Consider the following 14,260-nt stretch of genomic DNA (forward strand, 5'->3'; position numbering starts at 1 on the left):
GGAATCAAACTCACAATCTCGTGCTTGCCAGGCAGGCGCTGTGCCGCTGAGCTAAATCCCCAGCACCAGTAAGCTTTCCTTTGATGTGTATATGGTTTTTCTTTTATTGTCTTATTTTTAATCTGTGTTTATTCTAAGCAGCCTACAGTTCCTTTTACAATCCTTTTTTTAACTCTCATTGAGTGGAATTTATTTCAGTCTTGAGACTTACTTATTCCGTAACACATTTATATTGTGTTTTATCGTCCAGCAATTTCCTACAATTTTAAATTATGATGACCACTTCCCCAGTGAGCCAAAGAACAAAATCTTCTATGTTATTATACAAGTGATTTTATTTGTATAAGGCTTTGGAATTTTGAAAAACAATTTCAGTTGAACTTTTTCTTTTTGTACAATCTTTTCTGCTAGCCTTCATCTTTTAATTATATGATTTAATTCATTTCTGAATGTGACATAACTACTTTTACATTTTGGTTAAAATCAACTTTTGTTCTTTTTATTTATTCTTCCTGCTCAATGTGCCTTTTCCCCTCCTTTCTTACCTTCTTTGGATCAATTAGATGTTTTTTATTTTTATTGTTTTTAATCCATTAACTAACAAGTTGTGCTTTAACTCTGTTTTTCAGTTGTTATTCTAGCGAGTATACCAGGAAATCCTGACTTAAAAATCTCATGTCTTTTTGTTTTGTTTTGTTTTGTTTTTCCGGTACTGGGAATTGAACTCACAACCTTGCGCTTGCCAGGCAGGTGCTGTGCCGCTGAGCTAAATCCCTAGCCCCTAAAATCTCATGTCAACTAATACTTCTACATTTTTCTCAGGCAACATAAGGACTGCATTTAACACTGTTAAATGATGCCATTGTGTTATATATTTTAATTGCCCAAATGCATGATTTGTAATAAGGTTGCATTTTTATTGTTCATTATTAACAGTGAAAGCCTAGGGATTTTTTGCCCCTATTTAAATGTTGTAGAACATGTAAAGTATTAAGATGAATGACAATTTTTGTTTACATAGTTTATACATATAAAACAAAGTTTGAAGTTAGAGCTTTCTAGATTGGATATACTTCACAACTTTTCTTTAGAGGGTGCATGAAAAAGTACAAACACACAGACACCCACATGTGTGCACTCACATCTAATGCACAACTGTTCTGACTTTTCCCAGATCTCACCCTCTTAGGCCTGTCAGCTGGCTGTTCCTACCCTTTCCTTTGCCAGTGCATAAAGACTTTCACTTCACCGCACCTGTTACCACTCTCCACCACCTTTGCTATAGTCTCTGGTGTCTGTGGCTTCCTCTGCTTTTTACCTTCATCACTTGTCGCTTCTTTCACTCAGAAAGTGCATAATACAGCTAATTAAATTGCTCTAAGCACAGTGGCAAAGTACCCAATCACAGTGTCTACCTGGCTTTTGGGCTGTTTGTTGCTGCTTATTATTCAAAAGGGTTTTCCCTCTCAGAACAGTACTAATTGCTTGTGAATACCGGATGGCTAGTCTTCGGATAAATGAGATTGACAGGACTGTTAAGGTAGTTTTGATTTTGGTCAATGTAAAATTCATTTCTAATCATAATGTGTACATGTACTGAATTTCTCTATTTTTTAAAATTCTTATCTCTTCTGCAAAGAATGAAAAAATAATAGAACAGCAACATCTTGTGGATCAACTGAGTGGAGAGCTAATGAAACTTAATGTGTCAGTGACTTCTTCAGTGAAGGAAAATTGTGGCGATGGACCTGATGCCAGGGTCTGTGAAAAGAGACCGCACACTGTACCATGTGACTCTCACTTGGGACATTATATTTACATCCCATCAAGACAAGATTCCAGGAAGGTAAAATACAAACACTAATCTTTTTCATATTTTGAGATTTTAAAAAAATAGTATGGTGTTATAAGATATTTATGTAGTCTCAGCATTTGTTTGTTTCATTGGTTTAATGGACTTTTGTGTATATCTTTTCTTTGAAGCATTTTTAAAAATAAAATCAAATAAGAGAATAGCTCTATTGGGAGGGAATCGTTGGATGAAGATGATGTCTACATTTCATCAAGGAGGAAAAGCAGTATCTTGCTATTTTATTTTCAGGCATAACTGAGTGTGATAGTTTCATGAATCTTTTTTCCTTTAATCACACAAAAGTGAGGTGAGGCTGGGTGGTATTTATTTTATTCGGTCTGTCTTACTGTTTTCAAAGTGATACTTATGTAGAATTTAGTCTTACTTAGTTGATATAGTCTAGATGGTATCAAGATCAATATGAAGTTTAGTTTTTATTTTTAAATATGTGTAAATACATATAAACACAGGTTTATCTTGAATAATTTATCGAGGAGTTGCTACTGTAGAAAGGGCTTAATTGGAAGATTCATGCATTTTGGTGTCTATTTAGTACCTTTCTGAAGGGAAGTTATTTCGGTGAGACCTGTGTGGTAGTCAGTGGGATGTCCAATAAGAAAAGCACGTTCTGTGTGGGTGATAGGCTTTGCATCAGGTGGAGCTGGGTGTGAAATGGCTCTGCTGTGCAGTCCTGTACGGGAGACAAGATCTCCGGTTCCTGTCCTCAAGACTGGGGGGAACGGGATGGGGGTGTGAAGAGGGTTTACGTCAGCTGCCAGTAGTGAGCACCATGCTCAGCATCTGCCCCGTCCTCAGACGCTGCAGAGGAAGTAAGACCCGTGCCTGCCTGTGTGCTTTTCCATGTTTGGTGCTTGGAATTTATTTATTTATTTATTTATTTTTGGTGCTGGGTTTTAAATTTTAAGCCATTGTTATTAATTTCAGTTTTACTTTAGAGAGCAGTGACATTGTCTTGATGGTTGAATGTAAGGTAAATTTTTACATACTATTTGAAAAGAAACTTTTTACAGAATTCAAATAACATTGAGATGTTTTTTCCCTCCAGTTACAAAAGCTATGTTTATTTATTATCTCTTCATCTTTCTTTCTCTCTCTCTTTCTCTCTGTCTGTCTGTCCCTCTCCGACATAGAGTTCCACGGGAGCAGTGGGAAGTGTTAAGCCCTTCTTTTCTTATCTCTAGTTGTTTTATTATATCTGAAATAGACCTGAGTAGAATGAAGCACATTGTTTCAAATTAGCAAATTCTGTAAAATTTCAAAAAAAATTTTTTCTACCATGAAAGAGCCCTTTCAGCCATTGAAAGATGGGGAAAAGGAGATACAAAGGTCACATGATTAGCAATTTTGGAAGTTCCTCATGTTCCTATTGTGTGTCCAGAAACCCTGGCCATCTATCGTGCTTGGACTGGTCACTGCAGCAGCCATAAGAAGGCAAGCTCGATGGGTGTGGTAGCATATGCCTATAAACTCAGAACTTGGGAGGCTGAGGCAGGAGGATCACAACAAAGTCAAGGCCAGGGCACCATAGTGAGTTCAGGGCCAGCCTAAACTACATAGCGAGACGCTGTCTCAAAAAAACAAAAAATAAAAAAGAAGGCAAGCTTAATGAAAATACGCATGGGCAGCCTTGTTTCAGTGCTGTTTGCCATTTCATTGTCCTAAGAGTGAGGAAAGGTTTCAAAATGTATACCAGAGTGTCCAAATCACGCCAAAATGAACATCTAAAACACCATTTCATTTTCTTGGTGTTTCTTTCTCTTTGGCAGAAGTCTAGCAAATATTTTCCAGCTCTGATATTTTCCCTCCACAGTCTGGCTCTAATATGTTCTTGAAGTAAAAATAATCTGGCAAGAGAAATATTTTCTCAAACTAAAATATTTTCAGAGGAAAAGGGGAAAGATGGCTTAATCAAATTTTAAATCAAGTGTACAAAGGTGTGATTTTATTTCTTGTATGCTTTATTGTACATATTGGAGTAAAAAATGAAAAGATCTCATTTTAAATGTATTTTTATCTGTTTTACATGTGTTTCCACTTATAGCATTTCTTATTTACTGTTATAATTATTTGATACTCATTAAATTTTCTTTCATGCCATCATTATTTTTCTGATTGTTCTGGAGCTCAAGCCCAGGACTTTTCACATACTAGACAAGTGCTATACCACTGAACTACACTCTCAGACCAAAATCAAATCTTAATTCATTTTATTTTATTGTTTTTAGATCAGCTCTCATTGTATATATAGTTCAGGGTGGTCTTGAACTCACTGTGTAGCCCAGGCTATGCTGGAACTCATGCTGATCCTCCTTCCTCAGCCTCCCAAGTGCTGGGATTACAGGCATGTGCCACCACACCCCACTCAAATCTTGATTTAAAGAAAAATGTTTTTAAAGTTCTGCTTTCTTAACATGGTAAATATGATGTAATTAGCGCTAAAAGCCAGTGTAATGCATACTTAAACATACAGTTTGGAAAAAAAAACCTTGTGCAGTGGTCCTAATTATTGCTTGGGTTTAATATAACTCCAAAATTCTGATCAAAATCTATCACAGCAATTTATTCCGTTGATTGTAAGATTCACATTTATCATCTTTAATGGCAGGATACATTTTACAATTAATGACAGGTCACAGTTTGACAGCCTTTTTTTCTTTTGTTTTTTGGGGGGGTTTTTTTGGTACCGGGAATTGAATTTAGGACCTTGCACTTAACAGGCAAGCACTTGTGCCTCTGAGCTATATCCCCGCCCCAGCCTTTTTTTCTTGATGGTATAAAAATAATACTATGTCTTACAGTTGGATAACATTTTAGATTTGATAAAACTAATATAAAAAGGAAATAAAAGGAATACTTATAATCACTTTCTATACTTGACACAATTATATCCTAAGAAAATCGAAGTATTATTATTATTATTTTTAGATAGGGTCTCACTATGTAGCCTAGGCTGGGTCCAAACTAATGGTAGTCCTCCTGCCTCAGCCACCTGAGTGCTGGGATTATAGGCATGTGCCACCATGCCTGGCCAAACTATTCTTAAGGGATATTTATTTATTATTTTGAATTTTTAAACTTTTTTATTAGTACATACTTGACATACATATTGATCACATTCATCATAGGGAATTTGTACCTGCACATCATGTATCTTAACTTTTCTTTTTTCCCCATTTCCCTTCCCTCCCTCCAACCTTTCTTCCCTTCACCATTTATAAACGGTTTCCATTCTTTCTTCCATTCTCTTTTTTTCCTTTTCCCTTCCTTCTTACTCCCACTCCTTGTTCCTCTTCCCATTTGTACATATTCCTCCTACTTCTCAATAGTTATCCTCCATTATGCTCCTTATTTACCCTTTGGGTTTCTCACACAAGAGAAACAATGCAGTATTTAAGTTTGCATGTTCAGTTTATTTCACTAAAAATTATGGTCTTGAGGTGCATCTGTTTACTTAGAAATGATTTTTTATCCTTCTTTATGGCACAGTAGTACTCACCATGTTTTCTTTATCCATTCTTCTTTTGATGGGTATATGGGCTGTTTCCAAGATTTAGCTACTGTAAATTGTGCTGTATGTAGAAATCTGTCTATTTCTTCTGAGTTTTCCATCTTATTACAGGATATGTTCTCAGATTAAGTATTGATGATCATCTGAATTTCTGCAGAATCCCTTGTTATTTCACCCTTTTCAGTACTAACTGGGTGGATTTGAGTCTTTTCTTGCCTCTTTTTATAAGGTTGGATAAGGATTTGTCAATTTTAATCTTTCAAAGAACAAACTCTTCAATTCATTGGTTTTTTTGTATTCTTTTCTTAGTCTCCATTGCATTAATTTCTGCTCTGATCTTTATAATTTCCTCCCTCATACTCACTTTGGGTTTAACTTGCTCTTCTTTTTCTAGAACCTTTCTAGAAGAAGATTCAATATTAGGTTATTTATTTGACCTTGTTGTGTTTTTCTGATGTGGGAATTCAGCACTATAAATTTCCCTCATAGGACTGCTTCCGTGGTGTCCTGTAAGTTCTAGTATGTTGTACTGGCATTACCATTTAATTGTAGAAACTGTCTCATTTTTTATTTAATTTCATCTGTGACCCATTGGTTGTTGAGGAGGGTGTTATTTAATTTCCATGTGTTTATGAAGTTTTTGTGGTTTCTTTTGCCATTGATTTCCAGTTTCATTGCACTATGATCTGATAATATGCATATGATAATTTCAATTCTTTTACATTTACTTAAGCATGTTCTACAAGCTTGTATGTTGTTTGTTTTGGAGAAAGTCCTGTGTGCAGCTGAGCAGAATGTGTTCTGAAGTTTTTGGGTGGAAAACTTGTAAATATCTATCTGTAAGTCCATTTATTCAAAGGTTTGGTTCAACTCTGATATTTCTTTGTTGTTTTTATGTCTCATTAATCTATTTGTGAGGTCCCCTGTTATAATTATATTAATGCTTCTCTGATTTTTCATATCCATTAGTCGGTTTTTTGGTTGTTTTTTTTTTTTTGAGACATGGTCTTGCTGTGTAGTTTAGGCTGGCGTGGACTCACTGTGTAGCCCAGGCTGGCCTTGAACTTGTGTTGATTCTCCTGCCTCAACCTCTTGAGGGCTAGGATTACAGGCATGCACCACCACACCTGGCTCCTAGTTTTATGTAGATGGGTGTGCTGTTATTTGGTGCATATGTATTTATGATTATTTCTTCCTCTTGGATTGTTCCTTTAATAAGTGTGTAGTGGTCTTTGTCTTGCCTTGAAATCCACTTTGTCTGCAAACAGAATAGCTACCCTGCTTTTTTCCAGGTTCTTGTCACATGGAGTATTGTTTTCCATCCTTTGACTTTCATTCCCTGAGCTTCTGTTGGACTTCAATTTATTTTTTGTATGCAGCATGTTGTTGGATCTTGTTTCTTGGTCCATTCTGCTAATCTCTTTCTTTTGAGATGGTTATAACTGAGATGTATTGACATTCTTGTCAATATATTATTATACTGATGTTGGTTCCCTTTCTTTACCTTCTGTTTAATTTTGTGCCTTGCCTGGTGGATTCATTCCACTGGGATTCTTGGAATTGTTGTCTTTCTTATCTTTTTCTAGAATATCCTTCAATACTTTTTGGAGTGCTGATTTGGTGGTCATGAATTCCTTCAGATATCCTTTATCAGGGAAGTATTGCATGTCTGCATCAATTTTGAAAGATAATTTTTTGAGGTATATTAGTCTGGGTTGGAGGTTGATTTAGGGCTTGAAATACTTCACTGGAAACTCTTCTTGACTTAAGGGTTTGTGTTGTTGATCCTTCTGTGACTCTGATGGGTTTTCCTTTATAGATGATTTGTGTTTTTTTTTTTTCTAACAGTTTTTAATATTTTGTTTTTGTGTTGAATTTCTGTAATCTTAATTATTGTATGCCTTGGTGTTTTCGTTTTGTGATCATGGCTAATTGGAACTTTAGATGCCTTACTGATTTGTATCTCAAATTCTTTTTCCAGGGTTGGAAAGTTTTCTGCTACTATTCCCTTTATGTAAAATTCTTATTTTTCATTGATTTCAATTAATCTTACACTGATCTTTTTTGCATTGTCTCGTAGCTGTTGGATAGATTTTTCTTGGTCCCTTGCTATTTTTAAGAGGTTTTTCATTTGATTATCACCAATCACAACCTTGCTTTCTAGATCTGATATTTTATCTTCACATTGTGACTGCTGCATATACTTTCAATAGAATTTTTAATCTCTTGGATTTCTGTTTGAGTGTGTTTTATGGAATCTTGTTCTTTTGTGTGTTCAGCACTCATGGTTTCCATGTCTTTCCTAAGCTGCTCTATTTTTTTATCTGTAACCTAGATTTGCTAATAATTTTCTTCATTATGATAATCATCTCTTTAATTATCTCAGCTTTGTTTTTGTCAAGAGACTTGTCCATCTGTTTTGTTACTTCTGCTCATATCATTTCATAAAATTCAGATGAGAAGTTTTTCTTTTTAAAGTTTTTTTCTGCATTGAAGCTTTTAAATTGCTTGTGGTAGGTAGCTTTATTATTAGTATTGAGATATCTTTAGGAAATGACTACTTTTCAGAAATGTCTTCTATGTGTAGCTAGCTTTTGGTTTTTGTGTCTGTCCCAGGATCCTCCTGCCTCTTCAGTTTATTAGGGATGAAAGGCTGCTATGGCTGCCTCTTTGATCAGGCACTCAGTTTTTTGGTATAGTGACACCTTTGTTCACTGAGTTGGATGAGAACCAAATCAAACTTTCCCTTATAGTCAACATCCAGTCTAACCATTGAATTTTATATAGTTTTCATCCAATTTGGTTTGTGACCAGAATCATGGAAAGAATTTTTGTGAACCAGCGTACCACTGTACTGGACTATAATATTGTTTATGAGCCCCAGACAATCTAAGTATTGACATATAAGGGAAGATCAACTGATCACAACAACTGTGTCACCTTGGCTAAAGTAATACAATCCAAAATAACAATAGCATCAAGCACAGACTAAAAAATGACACGTGATGAACCACCAGACTAATAGGCCAAAAAGCATGTAAAACAGGTAAGACAGTTATACTGCAGGAAGATATACTTTTTGATACATTGTCAAATGTATCAAATATAACAATAACATTTTTTCTTCTTTCTTATGTTTTTTATTTTATTCATGTACATACTGAGTGTTTCATATAAGAGAAACCATGCCTTAAGGGATATATTTATAAAATCTCCTGCAATCCATAAATTCAAAAGAGTAGAAATATTTGTAAAGTCTTTTAGCTTTTTCTTGAATAAATTATGTTTTTGTTGTGTGTCAGAGTTCCTGTCCATAGCCCACACGTGAAGGTTAACAGCTTCTCAATTGTTACTAAGATTTCCTCTCTTACACATGTGCCATGTTTTTCTTCACAAATGAATGATTTGTTTTGCTGTTTTAAAATCACTTTTTGCATATAGTTACTCCTGGTGAAGAGAGAACTGCAGAGCTGTGGAAGACATCTCCTTCTCTCCCTTTCTTTCTTCCCTCCCACCCGTGTAGTCCAAGCCCTTGACTTCTCTATGTAGTTCAGGCTAGGCTCCAACTCACAATCCTCCTGCATCAGCCTGCCAAGTGCTGACATTACAGGCACATGCCAACATGTCCAGTTTGACCAGTTTCTTTTCCTGGGTGAGGCACATTCTTGCAGAGTAACCAGCTCCACAGCAGCAAAACTAAACATCTGTAGAACTCTCAGTTGAAACTTCACAGGTTAAAATGTGAAAGCCATCATCATAGTAGATGAGTTAAGCAAAGTTTTAGCACATCTGATGAATTAAACTCAAATGTAGCACCAGTGAGATTATTATATAGCAATTTAGTCTTTAAATCAAATCAGATTATTTTCAGAGAGCAACCAAGTTTCTCAATGACTTTGGGAAGAAATCTGGAGTAATGCTTTTAGTCTGATTCAAAGGAAACAATGTGAATGTTTTCAAATATTTGAAGACTTATTATCATTAGACTTTGTCTTTAGAATTAGGACCAAGGAGAGGAAGTGATCTATCAAAGGTCATATGAGCGGCCCGTGTGTAGAAGGGCTCCACAGTGAAGGTGCCTGAGCAAAGGATGGGTGGAGCTGACAGAACAGCAGAGTCAGAGCTGTAGCATCACCCTCCCAGATGAGTTCTTTCCAGCTTGTGCCTAGGAAATTCTGAGAGGGAGGGAAAAGGTTAGAATTTAAAAATTGGCTTTTAGACAGACCCTCCTCAGTTACCTGAAATATTAGTCAGCTTATTTTAGGTGGTTTTGTTTGTTTGTTTTTGCTTTTTGAGATAGGGTCTCACTATGCAGTTTAGGCTGGGCTCGAACTCACTTTATAGCCAAGGCTAGACTCAACTCACAGCAATCCTCCTGCTTCAGTCTCACGAGTGCTAGGATTACAGGCACGTGCCACTATGCCCGGATTTATTTTAGTTCTTATATTGCAGTCAATACTGTTTGGGGTGTGGTTGAAAATACTAAAACATCCCTAGAGGTAAACTATGGAGTGCAGAAGCAACTAAGGAGAAGTAGGATCCAACACTCCAGGAGAAAGAGGCTGGACCGTAGATGGTATTATGAACCCAAGAGTGGCGAAAACACACAAAAAACTGTTTCATGTTGGACCAGCTGTTAAAGAATATATTTTGTAAATGTTATTCATTGTAACAGACCTTTATTAAGCAAAGCCATTTAGCTTTCTTTGCAAAAAGAAAATTTTAAAGCAAATTATAATTGCAGGGGGAAAAGTTTGACTCTGAACAAAAGGTTTTATTTGCTTTTGAAATAATACCCAAGCCCTGCCAAGAGAATGCTTGATGCCTGTCAGTCAGTGGGCAATGTAGCCATGCTGAGGTCATTGTACCATTTTAGTTAGGTAAATACCTTTTTAGTTGGTTCTTCTGGAAAGCCTCTCCCTCATAGCTCATCCCCAGAACTGGGATGCCATCAAGAAAACTTTACCTTATCCATTGTGGTGTGGATATGGCAGATGGCATCACCAGGTGCCCAGCAGTGGGGGCTCAAAAGTCAGGTGTAAGAGAATCTTCAGCATCAGGTAGGCTTTCCTGGGAGGGGATACAACGAGGGTGCAAGGAGCCTGTCAAGTGACTAAGTCTTAAACGCCATATGATATACTCACTCCACTGCCTGTTATAATTTTTACAAATTGTGCAAGTTTTCATGTTAGTAAATTGAATGTTTCCTTAAGATTTTACTCACTTCTTTTGAGAAATTAATGTTTGGTTATAGAGAGGTTATGAAAAGGGAAATATTTAGTAGCAGAAACTATAAAAAATTTTCTAATTTATTATTGTTCTCAAAGTTTTTCTAATACTTGGAGTATATTTCCAATAGGAACATGTTGTAATATAAAAAACCCTATAATTCTATATGTTATTATACTCCATAATATATGTTAAACATATCAGTTAAAACATTAATGCAACCATATCTAGCCACCGTATGTCAAGTATGAGTAGGTGCACTTAGACTTTCCGAGTTGGGAATGTTTTGTCCTGACAGGAATTGGAAATAGCTTTGAATTTCTCCATGCTGGGATTTGGATTGGAGGAGACGCAGGCACATAGCCCACAGCTGTCCAGTGCTGCGCACTGGGAAGGACATTGGTTGGGGAGCACCTGTGCTGTGGTGAGGAGCTGGCGTATTTTCCATGCTTCTTTTAGCTTTATTTATTGTTTCGTGGTGCTCAGAGTTGAACACAGGGACTTGAATGTGCTCGACGAGCACTCTGCCACTGAGCTACATCCCCAGTCCTGGTTTTTTTGTTTTTGTTTTTTTTGGTTATGACTTTATAAAATATTTTTTACTAGTGCTTACTAATTTCACAAAATGTTAGGTTTCAATGTAGAGTCTTCATTTATGTATATATATAATATATTTTGATCATATCCATCCCCATTACCCTTTTTTTCATACCTTCCTCCCCCTTATTCCCTTCTTTTGCCTACTAATAGTCTCCCTTCTGCTGTTTTGTTTTGTTTTCTATTGCTTTGCTTTGCTTTGTTTTGTTTTTTGAGACAGGGTCTCACTGTGTAGTTCAGGCTAGCCTTGAACTTACTATGTGGCCCAGGCTGGCCTTGAAGTTGCTGCAATCCTCTTTCCTCTGCCTCCCGAGTGCTGGGATTATAGCCAAGTGCCACCACACCCAGCTTCTATTTATTTTATTAATTTTTATTTTTTATTAGTACATGCTTGCTGTACATGATTACGTTCCTTGTGAGGAGTTGGTAGATGTGGAAAACATCTTAATTCTTTTTACATCCCCTTTCTCTTCCCTCCTTTCTCCCCTCTCCCTCCATCTCTTTGTCCCTTTCCCCTTTGCAAAAGATCTATCACCCTATTTCTTATTGTCTGACTTTTATTTTGCTATTTATTATTATTTGGATTTCTCATATAAGAGAAACCATGCAATATTTAAGCTTATGTGTCTGATTTTTTTTTTCCGGTACCAGGAATCAAACTCATGACCTCATGCTTGCCAGTTAGGTGCTGTGCCACTGAGCTAAATCCCCAACCTGTGTGTCTGATTTATTTCATTTAACATTATGGTCTTAGATGCATCTTTTTTCTACAAGTGACTCAAGTTTAACCTTCTTTATAGCACAGTAATACTTCATTGTGTGTAAGTACCACATTTTGCTTATCCATTCATTTGTTGATGGACATACAGGCTGCTTCCAAGATTTAGTTATTGTGAATTATGCAGCTACAAATATGGGCATGCATGTGTCACTATAAATTGAGGTCTTTTACTCTGGGAAGATACCTAAAAGATGAATAGCTGGATTGGATGGAATTTCTATTTTTAGTTTTTTGAGAAATCTCCATATTGATTTCCATAGGTTGTACTGGTTTACATTCCCACCAACAATGTAGAAAGGTTCCCTTTTCCCTGCATCCTCTCCATTTGTTATTATTTGATTTCTTGATTGTAGCCATTCTCTCTGGAGTATTATAAAATCTCAATGTTGTTTTGTTTTTCTCTAATGGCCAGAGATACTGAACATTTTTCATGTATTTACTATACATTTGTACTTCTGAGAAGTATCTGTTCATTTCAGTTGCCCATTCTTTGATTGGGTGCTTTATTTTGGAGGGCCTAATTTTCTTGAGTACTTACATATTCTAGATGTTAGTACCTAGTCCAAAGAATAGCTGGCTAAACCGTTTTTCCCATTCTATAGTGTTATGGTTTGTGTCTGGATGAACCCCTAAAGCCTCACACAGTCATGGTGAGGCCAACTGATTATGGACTGAAACCTCCACAAACTATGTAATAGCTTTGAATAAACCTTTCCTTCCTTAATTTTGGGCATTGGATATTTTGTCTCACCAACGAGAGAAAAGTAACTAACACATATAGGTAGCTCTTCACTCTGTTGTTTCCTTTACTCTGCAGAAACTTTAAAATTTGATATCCTGTTTGTTGATTCCTGGTGTTATTTCTTCTGTAATTGGGATTCTTTCCTTGTCTAGAAGGGAAAAGAAAAAAATGAGAAAAGAAGGAATAAATGAAAACAAAACTTTTGTAAATAAGGAGAGAAAGAGGAGTTAAAGGGAGGGTAGGGGAGTAGGAAAAAAAAAGATTCAAGGGATATGAGGTACAGATACAAATTCGCTGTGATGAATGTGATCATTATGTATGCCTAAAATGTACTGGGCCATATGGTAGTTCTATGTTCATTTTTTTTTTAGTATTTCTATCCTGATTTCCATAGTGGCTATTTTAATTTACATTCCTGCCAGCAGTGTAGAAGAGTTCCTTTCTTCTCCCTGCATCCTGGCCAGCATTTATGGTTTTTGTGTTCTCGATGACAGCCATTCTGACTGGCATGAAATGCAGTTGCAATGTAGCTTTGATTTGCATTTCCCTGATGGCTAAAGATGTTGAATATTTTGCCATATAACTATTTGCTACTTTTTCCTTTTCTTTTGAGAAGTATCTTTTCAGTTCATTTGCCCTTTCCTTGCTTAGGCTATTCGATTTTTTTGGTGCTAAGTTTTTAAAGTTCTGTATATTCTATATATCAATACTCTGTTGTAAGGGTAGCTAAAAAGATTTTTTTTCTGTTCTGTAAGCTATCTCTTCACTCTGTTGGTTGTTTTTCTGCTGTGCAGAAACTTTTTAATGTAGTGTCACTTATTGATTACTGCTGTTATTTCCTGTGCTGTTGGAGTCTATTTAGGAAGTCTTTGCCTGTGGCTATGTGCAGGTGTTTCCCCTAACTTTTCTTATAGAAGTTTCAAAGTTTCAGGTTGTCTTCAATTTTTTTTTTACAAGGTGAGGAATGGGGATCTGGCTTTCATTTTCCACATATGAATACTCAGTTTTGCCTGTATCATTTGTTAGGAATGCTGTCTTTTCTCCATTAATTTTGGATTTTTTTTTGTCAAGAATCAGATGGCTGTAATTGCATGGGTTTGTTTCTGTATCTTCTATTCTGGTGTGTTGATCTATGGGTGTATTTTTGTGCCATGCTGTTTTTGTTACAGTGGCTCTGTGCTATAATTTGAAATTGGACATTTGATGCCTCTAGCCTTGTTCTTATTGCTTCGGATTACTTTGGGTATTCTGTTCCTTTCTTGTTTCCATATGAATTTTAGAATTGTGTTTTCTAGTTCTGTGAAGAATGTCTTTGGAATTTTGATAAGAATGGCATTGAGGGCTGGGGATTTAGCTCAGCGGCAAAAGCGCCTGCCTGGCAAGCGCAAGGTCGTGAGTTCGGTTCCTGGTACCGGAGAAAAAAAAAAAAAAAGACAAACCTGTGAGTGCCCTGGTCTCAGACTTTGCAGCCTCCAGGATTTTGAGAAAGAACTTTCTGTAGTGTATGGACCGCGAGGGTTCAGTACTTAG

The 14,260-nt window shown here is 36.3% G+C and overlaps 1 protein-coding gene across 11 annotated transcripts in view; it reads left to right on the forward strand.

Moving 5' to 3' along the window:
- Kif27 (kinesin family member 27) overlaps positions 1 to 14,260 on the forward strand; it is a 142,690-nt gene that overhangs the window by 85,843 nt on the left and 42,587 nt on the right. For all 11 annotated transcript variants that reach the window (XM_005387957.2, XM_013515990.1, XM_013515989.1 and 8 more), the window contains one exon: positions 1,640 to 1,846. In XM_005387957.2, the coding sequence (XP_005388014.1) occupies positions 1,640 to 1,846 (207 nt within the window). The remainder of the gene's footprint in view (positions 1 to 1,639; positions 1,847 to 14,260) is intronic.

Source organism: Chinchilla lanigera, unplaced genomic scaffold (assembly GCF_000276665.1).
Source record: "Chinchilla lanigera isolate Chin_1 unplaced genomic scaffold, ChiLan1.0 scaffold00031, whole genome shotgun sequence".
NCBI classification, from domain to species: Eukaryota; Metazoa; Chordata; class Mammalia; order Rodentia; family Chinchillidae; genus Chinchilla; species Chinchilla lanigera.